At 34.5% G+C, this 16,354-nt stretch overlaps 1 protein-coding gene across 3 annotated transcripts; it reads right to left on the bottom strand.

Moving 5' to 3' along the window:
• Nucleotides 1-3,681: 3,681 nt before the first annotated feature.
• On the bottom strand, nt 3,682-6,683 carry LOC119370981 (uncharacterized). 3 transcript variants are annotated; one of them, XR_016321137.1, is made up of 6 exons: nt 6,651-6,683; nt 5,787-6,067; nt 5,487-5,677; nt 4,990-5,390; nt 4,100-4,281; nt 3,682-3,924 (listed from the first exon to the last, which is right to left on the bottom strand). XR_016321137.1 is itself a non-coding variant. In XM_089722367.1 (6 exons), the coding sequence occupies exons 2-4, from the start codon at nt 5,896-5,898 to the stop codon at nt 5,257-5,259; spliced, it is 471 nt and encodes a 156-aa protein (XP_089578493.1). In that variant the 5' UTR covers nt 5,899-6,067; nt 6,651-6,683; the 3' UTR covers nt 3,682-3,924; nt 4,100-4,281; nt 4,990-5,256. The 3 variants fall into 3 exon arrangements, 2 of the variants coding, with proteins under 2 accessions (XP_089578493.1, XP_089578494.1); XM_089722367.1 differs by having other exon boundaries at nt 5,487-5,711; XM_089722368.1 differs by having other exon boundaries at nt 5,487-5,708.
• Between the last annotated feature and the right edge of the window lie 9,671 nt (nt 6,684-16,354).

Here is a 16,354-nt window from a genome sequence, read left to right as displayed (position 1 = left end):
ACTCTAGGATCCATTTTATTTTTTTTATATTAACAGGCTATTTCGCAAGTGTATGAAACCGCAAACAAGTAATAAATAGTGAGTAGGGTATCGTCCCATAAAAATTATATACTAAGTACCAAAATTGTGTTAACCTACTATTATTTAAACGATAAAAAAGAGAATGGATTGAAAAATAAAATCAAACAATGAATAAGAAATCAAACAAGAATATTTGATGAAAAGAAATCACTGATTAAAAACTCTAGGGATTTTGACTTCACTTAATTCTATCCAATTTATTTCATTAGTTTGATAATCAATTTTAATTGTTCAAGTACGGGAAACAACCCTAAAATCACTGACAAGCTATCTGGATGCATTATTAGTTATTTTAACCGGTCTAATTACCTATCTTTCAATAGTGCAATTAAACATAAATTAAATCATTAAGTTTTATGGTTTATTTATGAATTCATAAACTAAGGTCATTAACTTATGAAAACCCCCATGAGTCAAACCATATAGTTTCCACATCAAGTTATTATTCTCATGTAATTTATTACTTTTGTCATATCAAAAATCCTTCTTTCGATAGCGATTAATTAAATAAATCAATTCAGAGGAGAAACTCTGCCTGAAAACATTAAGTACAATAATAAATTATACTTTGAATAAAGAAAAGCAAATCTAATATTATAAATTGGAATAAAAAGTAAGCTATATCAAATCTATGGTATGAGAGTTTAGTTCGACATAGTAATTAAATAAAACTTAATTAAACTTGTAAATAATCCCATAAAGAATAATAAACAAAAAGAGTGTTTAGAAATAAAAACTAGTCAACAATATGCTTGAGCAGCTTCCTTGAATCTTGATACAAATCTTGAGCACTTGAAGTCTTAAAGAAAAGAAAACTAACTAGAGAACAAGAGAATCAGAGATCAAAAGACCACACACTAATTTAGCTAATCTCTCTCTTTATATAAACTATTTGGGAACCTCTGACTTTGTTTAGGAAATAGAATATTTAATGAGGAAGAAATCGTTTGGAGGTAAGAGACTGATTAGGCTTTGTATTTCTTCTAAATTAAGATTTTCCCAACAGCTTTGACAGCTTATTTCGCAAGTGTACGAATCGCTACAAGTAATATATGATGAGTAAGATATCGTTCCCACGAGGATTGTAAACCAAGTACCAAAATTGTGTTATCTTGTTATTATTTAAATGATAATTAAGAGATTTGTTGTATAAATGTAAAATAAACAAGAGTCAAGTAAACAAAAATTGATTAAAAAAAATCAAGAAAGTAAAGCTACTAGGGGTTTTGATTGCACTTAACTCTATCCAATTTATTTCATTAGTTCATTAATCAATTTAATTATTCAAGTAGGGGAAACAACCCAAAAATCACTAACAAGCTCTCCCGATGTATTGTTAGCTATTTTAACCCGGTCTAATTACCTATCTTCCAATAGCGCAATCAAACATGAATTAAATCATTAAGTTTTATGGTTTGTTTTGTGAATTCATAACCTAAGGTCATTAACTTATGAAAACCCCCCATGAGTCAAACCGTATAGCTTCCGCATCAAGTTATTATTCTCATGTGTTTTATTAACCTTTTCATATCAAAGATCCTTCTTCCGATAGTGATAATTGAAATAAATCAATCTAGGGGAAAATTCTGCCTAGAAGCATTAAGTTCATTAATAAATCATAACTTGAATAAGGAAAAATAAATCTAATTGCATAAATTGGAAAAGAGATTAAGCTACATCAAACCCCTAGTATAAGAATTTAGTTACACATAGTAATTAAATAAAACTCAATAATACTTGATAAATATTCCATAATCAATAAAGATAATGAAAGAAATAAACAAGATTAAGAGTTTAGAAATAAGAACGAGTGATAAATTGCTTGGATGGCTTCCTTGAAAACCTTGCACAACTCTTGAAAACTTAAGTTCTAAAAACAAACTATATACAAAGATATAAAATGAGAGATGGGAGAAGAGATGTAGAGTGTGCCAATCCTTTTACAATGTATCCTTCCTCTCTTTATATAGACTTCTTGGGAGAGAACTTCTACATTGTTTAGGGAATAAATTCCACCTTGTTTATGGGATAAAGTTCTCAATCAAGCCTTGAATTTCTCTCAATCATGTCTTCCATGTGCATAAATTAAGGCTTGATTTGTATGTGAAGAAAGTTGTCCAAGATAGCTCCATAAATTGGTGGAAGTTGGTTGGCAACTTTTGACTAAGTTTAGGATTCCTCGCTTGGCACGGGCGTGCACTATAGGACGGGCTGGGGCGTGCACTCCTCTGGAAGTCTGATGCAATAATAGCACGGGCGTGTTGATTAGCACGGGCACTGTAGCACGGGGCACTGTAGCAGTACGGGCACTGTAGCAATACGGGCACTGTAGCATAGGCGTGCTTAATGAATTTTTACCTCATTTTCTTGCAAAACCCTGCATTTTTCCTCAAAATCAAGTGAGTTGTGTTTCAAGGAATCTTTTAAATAAAAACATATCAATATTACATAAAAAGTAATTTAAATAAATTAAAAGTAATAGAAATTTTAATCAAAATTACAATAAAAATACTATAAAAATAACACTTATCAAGCTTGATAGATTTTAAGCTTGATTGGCACGTCAGAAAGCATTTTGTGCAGGTCCATGCAAGCTGCACAGTCTAGAACTGACGTTCTTGGCCCAATGCAAAATCTGGTCTTCAGCACGGGCGCACTATCTGGCATGGTTTGGGTGTGCTAGGCTCTAAGTCCTCAAGGTGGTTGCAGCACGGACCGTGATGGGGTGAACACGCTTACGGATCGACAACTTCTTTAAGCACAGGCATGCTCTCTGGCATGGCTGGAGCGTGCTGGCATTTGAACCTCAGTTGAATTTATCTTGAACACAGCACGGGGTGCTCAATAACACGCCCAGGTCGTGCCAGTCTTTTTGCGTAGGTACACTATTTTCTGCATTTTTGGCTAGTTTTCTATAAAAATGCTACAAAATTCCTCAAGATCAAGAGAGATGTGATTTAAGGAAGCTTTAAACAAAAATAAAAATAAAACTAAATAAAAACTAATTAAAGTAACTAAAAATACTAAAATTCCTAATAAAAACTATATTAAAAAATTATAAAAATAATACCTATCATATATTTCCTCCTACTTTTTTTGCCAAAAAGCATTATATTTAAATCTTTTCTTTTAAGCATTTATAATCTAAATTGACAATAATTGATTCTAAAATAATCAATTAATTTCATAATTACACAAACTTTTGATTGCTGGTTTTTCTCTCCTCCAATATAAAAAATCTAGTTCAAACCAACAAATTCATAATTCGCTATACAATGCTAAAGAAAATATGAAGAAGTTCATACGTGGTTTTGGCAAAATTATGGTTCCAATTGCTACATTGCTTGGAGTTGCTACATTAGCGAACGAATTCCGTTACGGATGTAAAATCATTGATTGGTTGTGTGTTTACAAGATGCTGTTTGAGAAGAACTGAAGAAGATGGAGCAGCAAGGCATGTTAGATGATCTTACTCATACCCTGCAATCTTCTCGCACATTGCATGTTCTGTTAAGGTTATACTTACTGTAAAGAGACTTAAGGTTATACAATGCTCTGTTAGTTTTATGTCAATCGTAACGTTTTATCTATCAATGAAACTTGGAGTAAGAATTCTCAATATATCTTCATTTGATATAAATCTGAGCTAGCAATGAAAACATTCTTATACAAATCATTTTCTGGAAGAAGTCTATAATGATTAACTAACTCACACACTTGACACTTTAAGATGGTAGGTGTTACATGTAAACTTGATGTCCTTTTGCTTAATTCCTCTTCAGTTGAACTTCTTTCTTGACAGTTGCTGAAGTCCTTAGCCAAGTACTCACATATTCAAAAGGCCTGAATTTCACACCAAAAACAACAAATCATGTAATTACAATAATTTGATTGCTGTCTATATATTTTCTCTGATGCATATATCTAGATGTACCAGTTTGTTTGCTGCTGCTCAGATTTATTGGTAAAAAATGAAATGTTTAATGTGTAACTTCTCAATCAATAACTCCTTAATTACCTCTTTTCTCCCAGAGCAGGCTGTTGCAAAATATACTGGATTGGCTGCCAAGAATTGTTGAAAGGAAATCCTCGAGAAGAAGATATTCACTGGGAACTGTGCTTTTGAGGAATTTGATGCTGTTGTTCCACCTGAATGTTTCCTGTACCTTGTTGAGGGTGATTTTACCAGAATTGGAGAATCTGCAATAAATTAAGAAGGCCAGGATGTTATTTATTGCAACAAAATGACAGCAATAGAAGGAAGCAGAATCTAGTAATTGTCATGAAGGAAATGATAACTGGTAAGACTAAGTAAGTGGCAATTTCAGTCTTATAATTGCTTCTGGAAAACATAGCATTTGTTGAAAAACAAAAGGAAATTGCAATGCCATTCTTGTGTTCTCTGATTACTATATGCAATATGTTACTGCATGCAATTGTTAAACAACAAACACAAAAATAAATAATTACAGCAAGTTTATGTGCTTTACCATGTTAAATCACAATTATGATCAGAACTAATATTCTGTTTTGAAGATGAATCACAAAACATGACATAGATATGGTCTTCTATTCCATTTTCTGAGCAACTGGCATCACAATTTTGCATTTTTATTCTCTTTGACATTCTTTTCCCCTTCATTATAAGGTTAAGAATTTAACAAGCTAAAATGAATAAGAACATTTTACAGTTTCAAGCGACCCCTGATCAGATTAAAGCCATATGGTGCCTGATAAAAAAGACAAGCAAATATTGTCAATATAGAAGTTCAACTGCCTCTTTCTCTGTCTCTCTATATCCCCAAGCATTCCTAGCATCTTGCTTTTTAAAAGTTTTAAGTGACAATGAGAGGTTAAATTAAAACTACTTTTTCCCTAACAAGGACAAATATTTTAAGCAGAATTTACCTTTTTCTTTTCCGTAGCTTGTTCTGCAGTATTTTTGCGAGCATATTTACTTGCCCTCTCATTGCCATACTCTATTCATTTTTTGAAGGATATTAATATTTGGACCGCACTCGAAGGCTGCCTACGTACCTCCAATTTTTTTAATTGAAAAAGGAGGATCAGGTCCACGTAGTTCTTATTAGTTCATACAAGTAAGGTGGTAGGCGATAGATGTAAACTTGATGTCCTTTTGCTTAATTCCTCCTCAGTTGAACTTCTTTGCTTCTGCTAGTGTTGAGCAATGGCAGCCACCTTCTGATGATGATGAAATTTCTTGGCATGTTGAACCTTTGGCTTTGGCTTAGTAGGAGCTTTTGGCAAATCCATTAGGTCGATGATCTGAATCTGCTTCTCCCTTTTAACTGTATACAAAATTAATCATCAAAATCCATATGAAGAGGAAAATATGCACTGTAAAAAACAAATTAATAAAACAAATAGACAAAAATATATCTTACCTTTATCAGCTTCTTGATAATAAGAATGCAATTTTCTTTTTGTAGACTCTAACTTGCTACCATAAGAGGCCTTGTCAACTTCCACACTTGACTTCTTTTGCACTATGGGTTCTTTTTGTGTGGTTTTCTTATCTTCTTCACATTTTCTATGTCGCTTGTACAAAGATAATAGGCTCTTCAATTCTTTGCCTCTGCGTTCAACCATCACCGGCTTATCATCAGCTACTGTGAGAGAAAGTTTAATTAGTAACGGATAGAAACGGAAATAAAGCAAAATTGAACAACATTTATTAATTTTACCTCCTTCAAAGAATTTCTCAGGTCGCAAATCAAACACGGTTTGAACCAAAGAAATTGTAAGGTCGTCCAAAGGAGGACAGGGGAGCCCAATTTCATAATCTTCATTTTCCATCACGTACACAGCAAGCAAAAATGGTGAGCACAAATGTAAGGAGGCCTAAGATTTTACCCTTCTCCTTCCTTGATGTATTCAAATGATAACAAACACGTAATATGCTTTCAATTACAGCTCCTGTCCCATTAACAAAATATTGTTCTTGGAGACGAATGGCAGGCTATACCTATACAGAAATTGTTTAAATCAGTAATTACTCAAAATTATAATACATGTGATTAGATTGAAATTTGAAACTGAATAAAAAAAATACTCATGATTAGATTGAAATTAATGATCCCAAGAACAGAACAGGATAGAAAAAGAAATGTGGGTAAAAAATTAATGATAAAATATTCAGGAATTAAACCGAGAAATTGCATGTGAGTGAAATTAAAATTAAAGATTCCAAACATATTAGTTGCGATTGATTACCTTTACAGGATTAACATAATCAACAAAGTGAAAAGACAATCAAGAAGCGGAACATTCACCAGTTTATTTATATTATTATTGTTTTTTTTTTTTTAAAAAATATGAATGGATCAATTTTATTTATGTATGTATTATTTATATTATTAATCGATCAATTTAAGTCTCAATTATGAGATTATCGAAATCATGGATTAATTAGGTGGTGATTTATCATTGACACCATCGTCTTTTCATCAAGAAAAACATGCACACATACATACATGAAAGAAAGATACATACATACATACATAATATCAATAATAGAGAAGAAGAAGAAGAAGAAGAAGAAGAAGCACCTTGTACTGGAGTGGAACACCAATGTTAGGGCCACCTATCTAGATGCAAGTTACAGATTGATTAAAGGACTTAGCGTCCATAACAAGCTGCCAAACCTGTTTTGCCAAAGAACAATCACGGAATAGGTGTGGAAAGTTTTCACTTACGCCACATAGTTTGTAGCTATCTAAGGAAGCAAAAGCATGATGCATTCTTTCATAATTGGTCATTAGCTTATCAATTTGGAATAGCCACAAGAAGCATCTAACCCGTTGTAGTACTTTGAACTTCCAAAGACCATACTAGGGCACTATTTAAGGAGGGAGAGACCTGTTCTCCACCATCTTATAAGCTGAGGAAACAAAAAAAGTTCCACTGGGAGTAGAGTCCAAGCAAGAGCATCTGAAATGTAGGGATCATCATCAAGAAAAATAGCTCAAGTAATTTGCAAACTGCAGGAGGTAAGAAAGGAGTCAAAATGCCCCATCTCTAGCAACCATTAGCCTAATAGTTATGCACCAGACATCTGCCCACTTAGCTGGGATTGGACAGATAGCAGCATTTCTGAGGGCACTAGGAAGAAGCCACTTATCAATCCAAAAAGCAGCGTTAAAACCACTACACACTACTTTCATCAAACCTTGCTGCAAGATAGGGACTGTTTTGACTATACCCCGCCAAATGCAAGAAGCGTTAGACCTATCCAAAATAGCATCAATATGGTTTCAACCCTTTATATATTTAGATTTCAAAAGCAGGCACCAGCCTAACTTCACTAAGAAAGCTTCATTTGTAGCTCGAAAGGAGCGGATCCCAAGACCCCTTTTGGACATTTGTATAGTTACCTTCTCCCAGTTGATCAAATGAATTTTCTTCTTTTGCTAAGAGTTAGAGCCCTATAGGAAATCCCTTACCTTTTTATCAAAATTGTCATACAAAGGTTTGGGTAAAGAAAGAAACTGCATAATATGATTTGACAAAGCTGTGAGCACAAACTTTGCTAATGTCAGACGACCAGTAAAGGAAGGAACACCCATCTTCCAACCTACAAGATGTTTATCAATACGAGCAAGTAGAGGACCGAAATCTACATTCATTTTTCTGTCGTGCCTGAGCTTTGACATATGTTATCTCGTAAAACGGGGGACATGTTTTGTGAAAACATGATAAAAGATTTGGCATAATTAACCTTTTCTCCCGACATGGAATAGAAAAGGTCTAAACAAGTCTTAACGATATTAATCTAATCAAGAGAGACTTCAACTAAAAGTAAGAGCTCATCTGCAAAGAATAGGTGGGACAAGGCTGGACCTCCTTTAGATGAGTGAATAGGCTTCTAGGAATCATTGCTGACAGGATCCGAATAATGTGCCCTAATCTCTCCATCGCCAAGAGAAAAAGATAGGAAGAGACTGGATCTCCTTGTCTAATGCCTTTAGGAGTAAAATGGTCAGAAGCTTTACCATTCCATAAGATCTTCATAAAATAAGCATGGAGGCATTATGAAATCAAATTTCTCCAACGAGTGGAAAAGCCTACAAGTTTAAGACATTCATCTATGAAGGTCCATCGAAGTCGATCGTACGCTTTTTTTCAGATTGATTTTAAGAACCATCCAGCCCATAAACTTAGTTTTACTATGCATAGCATGGATAAATTCTTGGTAGACTACAACATTTTCATGGTGGAGTTATTGACCATAAATAAAGCTACTCTGAGATTTAGAGACTAAATGAGGAAAGACTTGTCACATCCTATTGGTAAGAGCCTTAGTTAAAATGTTAAAACTGACATTACAGAGACTTATGGCCCTAAATTGGGTAATTATTTCTAGAGATGGAACTTTGGGTAATAAAGCAACCAAGCTACTATAGACTCCACTAGGAAGAATGCCACTATTCAGAAAGTTTAAAGCAAAAGTAGCAAATGCAGGAATAATAATCCCCAAAAGTTCTGATAAAATGCCGCTCGATAGCCATTAGGACCCAGGGCTTTATTTGGAGCCATAGCAGAAATGCAGCTTTAACCTCTTCTACCTGAAAAGGACAATTCAGGAAAAGACTATAATAAGAAGTTAACACCTGATTAGTAGTAGAAGTTGTACACGCAACAATAAGAGCTGCCTCCTTTGAGTATAAAATATGAAAATATTTTACTGCCATATTAACAAGCTTACGAATCACCATTAGCAGATTTCAAAGCAAAGATTTGCTTTTTAGATCCCTTAAGAACTGTAGAGGCGTGAAATATGTGGTATTCCAATCTCTACCTGAAACCCAATCCTTTAATTTTTGAAACCAAAGCAACTCTTCCTGGTCAAGAACTGAATCTAGTTCCCTCTTAAGCTGAAGTTGAAGCTTCCAAAGGCCGGGTTGGGCTCCTGAACAAATTTTCTCTCGAAAACCTTTCAGCCAAGCTAACAGATGCCTCTTAAGTTGATGAACATTACCAAAAACATCTCTGCTCCATAAGGAAAGAGAGGAGCTAAGATGGTTTAAGTTTTGTTCAATAGGAGACCAATTGCCCACAAACACCCACTTAAGATCTCTATGAGCACAGCATTAAATTTTGAAAACTGAATCTAGAAGAACTAGGGGTGTAATTCGGACAGTATGGAATGGAATGACACTCGTTCCAATTCCATTTCAAAATATTGTGGAATTTGAAATTACACTCCATTTCATTCCAAATATTTTTTGGAATTTAACATTTTATTTCATACCATTCAATTGAAATTCTATTGGAATTTGTCAGTTCCAAATTTCTTAACCATAAATGCAAATCTAACATATCATGACATTTTTTAAGATGTAAAATTTTAAATTTAATAAGAAATAATTACCATATATAAATACTAAAAAGATATAATTAAATTATTAAAAATAATAAGTTAATATCACATATAAGTGAAAATTAAAATATTTAATCTCACATGTTCGTAGATAGTAGGTATGCTTCACCCTTAACATTTAATAATTCAATTCATATAATTAACAACTTAATACTTAATAATAATAATAATAATAATAATAATAATAATAATAATAATAATAATAATAATAATAATAATATAAAATCAACTAAAGTATTACATTCATATTAGGATACATTCATATTAGGATATATGAATATATGTAGTCACCAATTCCATTAAAAAGTGCTAACTCCAATATATATATATATATATATATATATATATATATATATATATATATATATATATATATATATATATATATATATAGATACATTATGAGTCTAAGCATACTAAATATTTTAAATCAAATAATCTAATAAAAAGTAAGGCATTATAACTAAAATCATAAATTTAAATCCAATAAAGTATATATGAATGTTAAAGCACATGGTATATATTAATTACTAATTAGTCTTAGGGTTAAAATATTCTATTAAGCTACAGAGTTTTAGAATTAAATAGAAGTTTTCTTAAAAAAAATGAAAAATTAATGGTATTTTATTCTAATCTTTAATTTAATATTTTATTTTAGAATTTATGACTAGAAACTAAAAAATAATAAAATAAAAGTTTGGTATATGGATTGGAATATGAAATTTTATTTTTTGTTATCTTTCCATATTCCAATTACCAATATTTAAGAAATAAATTCTATTTTAAATTCCGTATTTCAAAATTTCATTCCAAATTAATATTTGGTTTGAAACTAAGAGGAACTGCAAACTTGAGTTGTATTGAGATTTAGCAAAAGCAGATAATGATCCGAAACCAATCTAAACTGTAGTACATACCATAGCTAAATAAGACAAAATCCATCCATCAACGCCATAACTGAAAATTAGTTATATATATATATATATATATATATATATATATATATATATATATATATATATATATATATATATATATATTAACACAATACGTAAACCATTACTCCCAATACACAACATTACAGAAATTAAGCTCAGAGTTTGGCCCTTTTGGGCATTTTAAGCATCTGAGGCCTCCTTTGGCTTCAAATCAATGATTTGAGATGTTGATGACGAAAAAGATATGAGGTTAGGGTTTCTGGATTTTGTACCGAAATTGAGGTTCCATTAAAGAAAATTGTGATTCAAACTTGTCAGTAATAGTGCTTGAGATTCAAAAATCGAGGTTGAAGTAAAATTGGAGAAATAGAAAATGGGGTTTACGAAATTTATCTGATAAGTGAAAATGGAATTCAAGAAATTAGCAAATGATTCAACATTGGTGGTGTTTTTGGCCACAAAATTAGAGGAAATACAATAAGAATAGGAGGTACTTAAAAGCTTTGAGGAGATCCTACGGGAGCCCAATATCCCATAAGAGTCATTGCTGCCTATTCTGCCTAAGAAACACAAGCTCAAGAATTAGGGTTTGTGTAGAAGGCTTGTATGAGACTCTTTCTTTATGATATCCTAATAATTCTAATAATTTATTATATCCTAGACTTTGGCTACTTGCCAATGGTACATCTTTATTATTTAGTATTGTGTAATGAATTACCAATTTTAAGGAGAGAAAAACTAGACGGTTAAAAGTTTGTCTAACTACAAAACTTAAATTTTGTTATACATGTATATTGAAAGGTCAAAGTGATCATTTTAAAAAAGAATAATTATCAAGTTAGATTATAAATAAGCAAAGGAAAAGATTTAAATATAATGTTTTTTAGCAAAAACACAGTATGAGAAAGAATAAAAAGATTTAAGAGTTTAGAGGAAAGCCATCGTGCCGAGTTCTAACTAAGAACCAAATGATTTCTGTTTAGTTCAACACATGTTTAGCCTTTACTTCTGTTAATAATCCAAATTATTTCTTTTAGTAAATCGACTTATGCCTTCAAATTTTCCACTTATGTCATCAACTTAATTAGTATAGCTTCAAGTTCATTGACTTCTTTTTGCATAATATAAATCCTAAAAAGTTGGCAGAAACTCAAACAGCTTCTCTTACATCCTGATAATGTCGTATTCAACTCTAAGAGCAACTTGTTGATCTATATCAACTCTGGCATGTGGATTTATCATTGTGAACCCCTCCCCAAAATATCATGCATATGAATGCATATGACCAAAGGGCAGAAATGCACGTGAATGTATGAGTCGCCACCTTGTTTAGTTATTTTAGGGTAAACTAGGAAAAAACCCTAAGTGACTCCAATTTTAATTAACCTAATTACTAGATTAATCAAACCCAATGTTTAAGGCATGGTCTACGAACTCGAGGTGGATCCCGAGACTATGTCATGCTGATAAACTAACCAATGAATGAATGCTTTGCAAGGTAATTGGACCAATGAAAATGTTTATGTAATTTCGACTTGCCGCTCGGGGTTAAATCCCAACCGTGCCTACGTACTTCCGTTTGAATGGAAGATCAAAGTCAACGTAGTTCGATGGGCCTTTTTAAAAGGGCTTTGAATGGGTATGCTTAATGCATGAGTGTGTGTATGCTTCGTGCATTTTGTTTAGGCATTTTGCCAAAAATTGATTGATTTGATTTAGGCATTTGTTGCCAAAAGGAAGTGTTTGATTGGGCTTATTGTTGCCAAAAAGAAGAGTTTGATTGGGCTTATTGTTGCCAAAATTGATTATTTTAAGGCTTTAAAGCCAAAATATTGATTTAGGCAATTTATTGCCAAAAAATGTTGATTGGGCGATTGTCGCCAAAAATTGATTGATTTGAGGCAATTTATTTGCTAAAAGTGATTATTTGAAGGCTTCTAGCCAAAATACTGATTTAAGCGATTGATCGCTAAAAAAATTAATCTCACTTATAGGCAATTTGTTTACCAAAAGTGATAAATCGATTTGCAATGTAGGCAATTTCTTGCCAAGAAAAACGTGTTTAATTAAGGCTATTTAGCCACAATTATTGATTAATTGGACTTAAGCCGGATTTGTTCGAAATAAAGGCGACTTCACCATAGTTATTGATTAACTAGGCTTTTTAGCCAATATTATCGGATTTAGGCTTAAATACCACGATTATTAATTAACCGGGCATTTAGCTTAAATTTATTTAATTGAGGCAATTTACTTGCCTAATGATGACATGAATGCATTTATGCAGTTGTAGAATTAGGAGTTGAAGAGAAGCATGCATGAAGTGCTAAAATTAAATAGGCAGAGTTTAGTTCATGTACCTGATTTACTCGACGGCCACTTCTTAACTCCAGGTTAAGCTCCTCGTTAAGGGAATATTAATTAATTCAAATTTAGTGACCACTTAACAAAGCAAAGCAAGAAAGCAATAAAGCTAAACTAAAATGCAGAAAAGCAGTAAAGAATCGCAAGGAGTGTAGGGGAGAAGGAGCGTCCGTCAACACAAACTGAGTGAGTAAAACTGAGGGCTTCGGGGCCAATTTATAGGCAAAATCGGACTGTTTCGGCGGCCTGGGTCACTGGGATCGGCGGCCTGGGCCGCTGAGTTCGGCGGCTCGGGCCGCCGGGCTCGGCGGACTAGGCCGCCGGATTAGGCGGTCTGGGCCGCCGGAGAAGGCAGTCTGAGCCGCCGTGAAGGGCGGCCGCAGCCGTTGCCGACGGACTTTCTAGTTTTTCGATCCGGGGGCTTTTTCAGGAGTTCCGGACTTCCAAAAATTATTTCGAAACCAGTTCTATGATCCTTGCGACGTCCCGGACGTTTTAAGTACCATATTGGCATACTTCCAGTAAATTTCCAAAATGGCCTCCAGTTCGGCCGGACTGTTTGCAGTCCGGGAAAACTGGCTTTTGAGCCTCAAAATTTGAATATTCACAGTTGCCCCCCACTGGCTATCATAAAAATGATTTATGAGAGCCAGTGGCTTTCTGAAGGAGCAAATTTTGAGGATGGGTAGAGGAGGAAACCCTGCCGTTGGTTTTTTTTCTTTGAAATGAAATGATCAAATGCATGGATTTATGTTTGCAACTTGAAGATGTTTTTGCCTTTTTGAGGACTTAAAAAGAAATTTTGCCTCTTAGAGGACTTGAAAAAGATGTTTTGCCTCTTAATGAGGGTTTGAACAGAGATTTTGCCTCTTAATGAGGGCTTGAACAGAGATTTTGCCTCTTAATGAGGGCTTGAACAGAGATTTTGCCTTTTAGAGGACTTGAAAAGATGTTTGGCCTCTTAATGAGGGCTTGAAAAGATGTTTTGCCTCTTAATGAGGGCTTGAAAAGATGTTTTGCCTCTTAATGAGGGCTTGAAAAGAGATTTTGCCTCTTAGAGGACTTGAAAAGATGTTTTGCCTCTTAATGAGAGCTTGAAAAGATGTGTTGCCTCTTAATGAGGGCTTGAAAAGAGATTTGTTTTATTTTTGTTTCTCTCTTTGAGAACCAAGGGTCCACCTAAAGTCGAAATGATCAAATGGCTTGATTTTGGGTGAAAAATGGTTGGTTATTGGTTAGGTTTTATGTTAAAAAAAAGGTTAACCATTAACCGGGTTCTACCCTGGGTTTGTGTAAAAGCGATTGACGATGGTTGGGTTTCACCTTGGGTTGTGTATTTTTTTTTTTTATAACACTTGCCCCTAAATCCGACTTGGAGGATTTTGCCCCCTGCTCGAGAGAATTGATGCCCTTATTAGCTGAAATAGAATTTCTTCTTAATGAAAGACTAAAAATTCCGTGATTACTTCTGTGATGGGAGAATGGTTAAGGTTCTTATCACTTCTTGCCCCCATAATGGTGCTGACTATGGAATACTTCAAAACATTGGTGTTGTACTTGTCCAATCGATTGAGGAATCAAAGAGAATAAAGCCACTTATATGACTCGAGGAAACGGACAATGTGGATGACATCGCTCGTCTGAAAGGATCGAAGAAACGATGGTCCGAGTGGAGACAAGGTATTAAAGAATTACCTCTCAACGATTGTGTTTGACATTTTTTTTAGGGTTGTTTTGGAAACCCCGGGGATTGAATTGACATTTTCCTCTCTCTTTTTTTCGAGGAATGACTCAAAGAGTGACGCTTTCAAAACGAACTTTTGAGAATGACTCGATTTTTGTGACTCGTCGTGGAATGACCACTGGTGATGGAGACTTGATTTAGAGACTCAAATTTTTCTTGTAGCCAATTTTGACTCGAAGGAACTCGGTGATTCCTGGAAAAAAACGATTTATATACTCCCAAGGAGACCTTTGAAAGTCCTTTTTTTTTTTAAGGACATACTTTGTTGTTCATCCTACGAAAATGGACTCTCTAAAAGAATTCATGAAGGCACTTTTTTTTTTTTTTGCCTTAACTTTTGCCTAGTAGCCGCCCTTTCGGTTTTTCGACTCTAGCAGGCTCTTTGCCCTAACTTTTGCCTAGACCGCCCTTTCGAGTTTTCAGCCTAGCGGGCTCAATTCTTGCTTGAAGCCATCCTTTCGGGTTTTCAACTCCAGCTCTTATTTTTCTTTTCTTCTATTTTTTTTCATTTTTTTTTATATTGGCAAAGAGAAAATGCTATTTATGATGCCAACTTATGTTTGTGACCGCGCCTTTGCGGCTGCCTACGTATCTCCAAGAACTCTTCGGGGGATGGGGAGAATCAGGTCTTTCGTAGTTCCTTCCGGAATGCGAACTTCGTGCTCGGCTGGTGTGGAATTCATCTCCGACTTGATGTTAGTGCGGAATTCCTTTCCGTCTTGGTGCAGAATTTATTTCTGACTTGCTGTTGGGGCAAAATTCAATTCCGACTTAATGCTGATTGTGGAATTCATTTCCGATTTGATTTTTTTTCGAGATTCCTTCCCGACTTGATATTAATACAGAATTCATTTCTGGCTTGATGTCTTCGCGGGATTCCTTCCCAATTGGATGTCTTTGCGGGATTCCTTCCCAACTTGATGTCTTTGCGGGATTCCTTCCTGACTTGACGTTGATGCAGAATTCATTTCTGACTTGATTTCTTCGCGGGATTCCTTCCCGGCTTGATGTCTTTACGGGATTCCTTCCCGACTGGATGTCTTTGCGGGATTCCTTCCCGACTTGATCTTGATGCAGAATTCATTTCTGACTTGATTTCTTCGCGGGATTCCTTCCCGGCTTGATGTCTTTGCGGGATTCCTTCCCGACTTGATGTCTTTACGGGATTCATTCCCGACTTTGATGATGTTGAATCAACTTATTGACTCGAGCTCGTATGATAGTGATGACCCTAGGCGAATCTGACTTTGTTGTTGTAGTGGTTTTACCACTGGTTGACTGAAATATGACTTGTATTCATCACAAAGAGTTTTGAATACCCACATTCTGGTGGTAACTTGAGTGGCTTGAGTGTTGAAGAAGCTTTTATGCTTTGAGTTTGTGGCTTCGCCATGTTTGAATTCTTGAGGTTAATTTGATTCCTTTTCTTGGACTTCATCTTCCTCTGAACTTGAAACTTATTTCCTCAATGGTTCTCCTCTCCATAAGGAATTTTGAGGAGACTCTTCCTTTTCCTTGTTTTGAGAAATGATCCTTGTTTATAAGGACACTTGTACTTGTGCCATGCTTGGCGCTTGATTTTCAAGGTGTTTGTTGTCATCCAATTCGTGGAAATGACTGCTTCTTTTAACTTGCTTTTCAAAATGTGAGCAGCCGCTTGGTCTTTGTCCTTATGGCTGAAATGGTTTGTCATCTACCCTTGATGGGCTTGAATTTAACGGAGAGCTTGCAGTTGACCCGTTTTTGACAACTTGATTTCCTGTGGCTTTGTCCTTGATTTCTTTCTTTTGTGAAGAAGTTCCTTTTGACCCATTTTTTTCTTTTGCT

This window comes from Jatropha curcas, chromosome 6, assembly GCF_041381405.1.
Source record: "Jatropha curcas cultivar XTBG-Jc1 chromosome 6, XTBG_Jcur_1.0, whole genome shotgun sequence".
In the NCBI taxonomy this organism is placed as follows: Eukaryota; Viridiplantae; Streptophyta; class Magnoliopsida; order Malpighiales; family Euphorbiaceae; genus Jatropha; species Jatropha curcas.
Note: the sequence above shows the minus strand (reverse complement) of the source record. Positions and strands in the feature narration are given on the sequence as shown.

Excerpts from the sequence above, each read along its gene's own strand:
- LOC119370981 (XM_089722367.1), bottom strand. The coding sequence starts at position 5,898 with ATGGAAAATGAAGATTATGAAATTGGGCTCCCCTGTCCTCCTTTGGAC. Across the intron at positions 5,712-5,786 it reads TGAGAAATTCTTTGAAGGAG|TAGCTGATGATAAGCCGGTG; the intron begins GTAAAATTAATA and ends TTTCTCTCACAG. Across the intron at positions 5,391-5,486 it reads TTATCAAGAAGCTGATAAAG|TTAAAAGGGAGAAGCAGATT; the intron begins GTAAGATATATT and ends TTTTGTATACAG.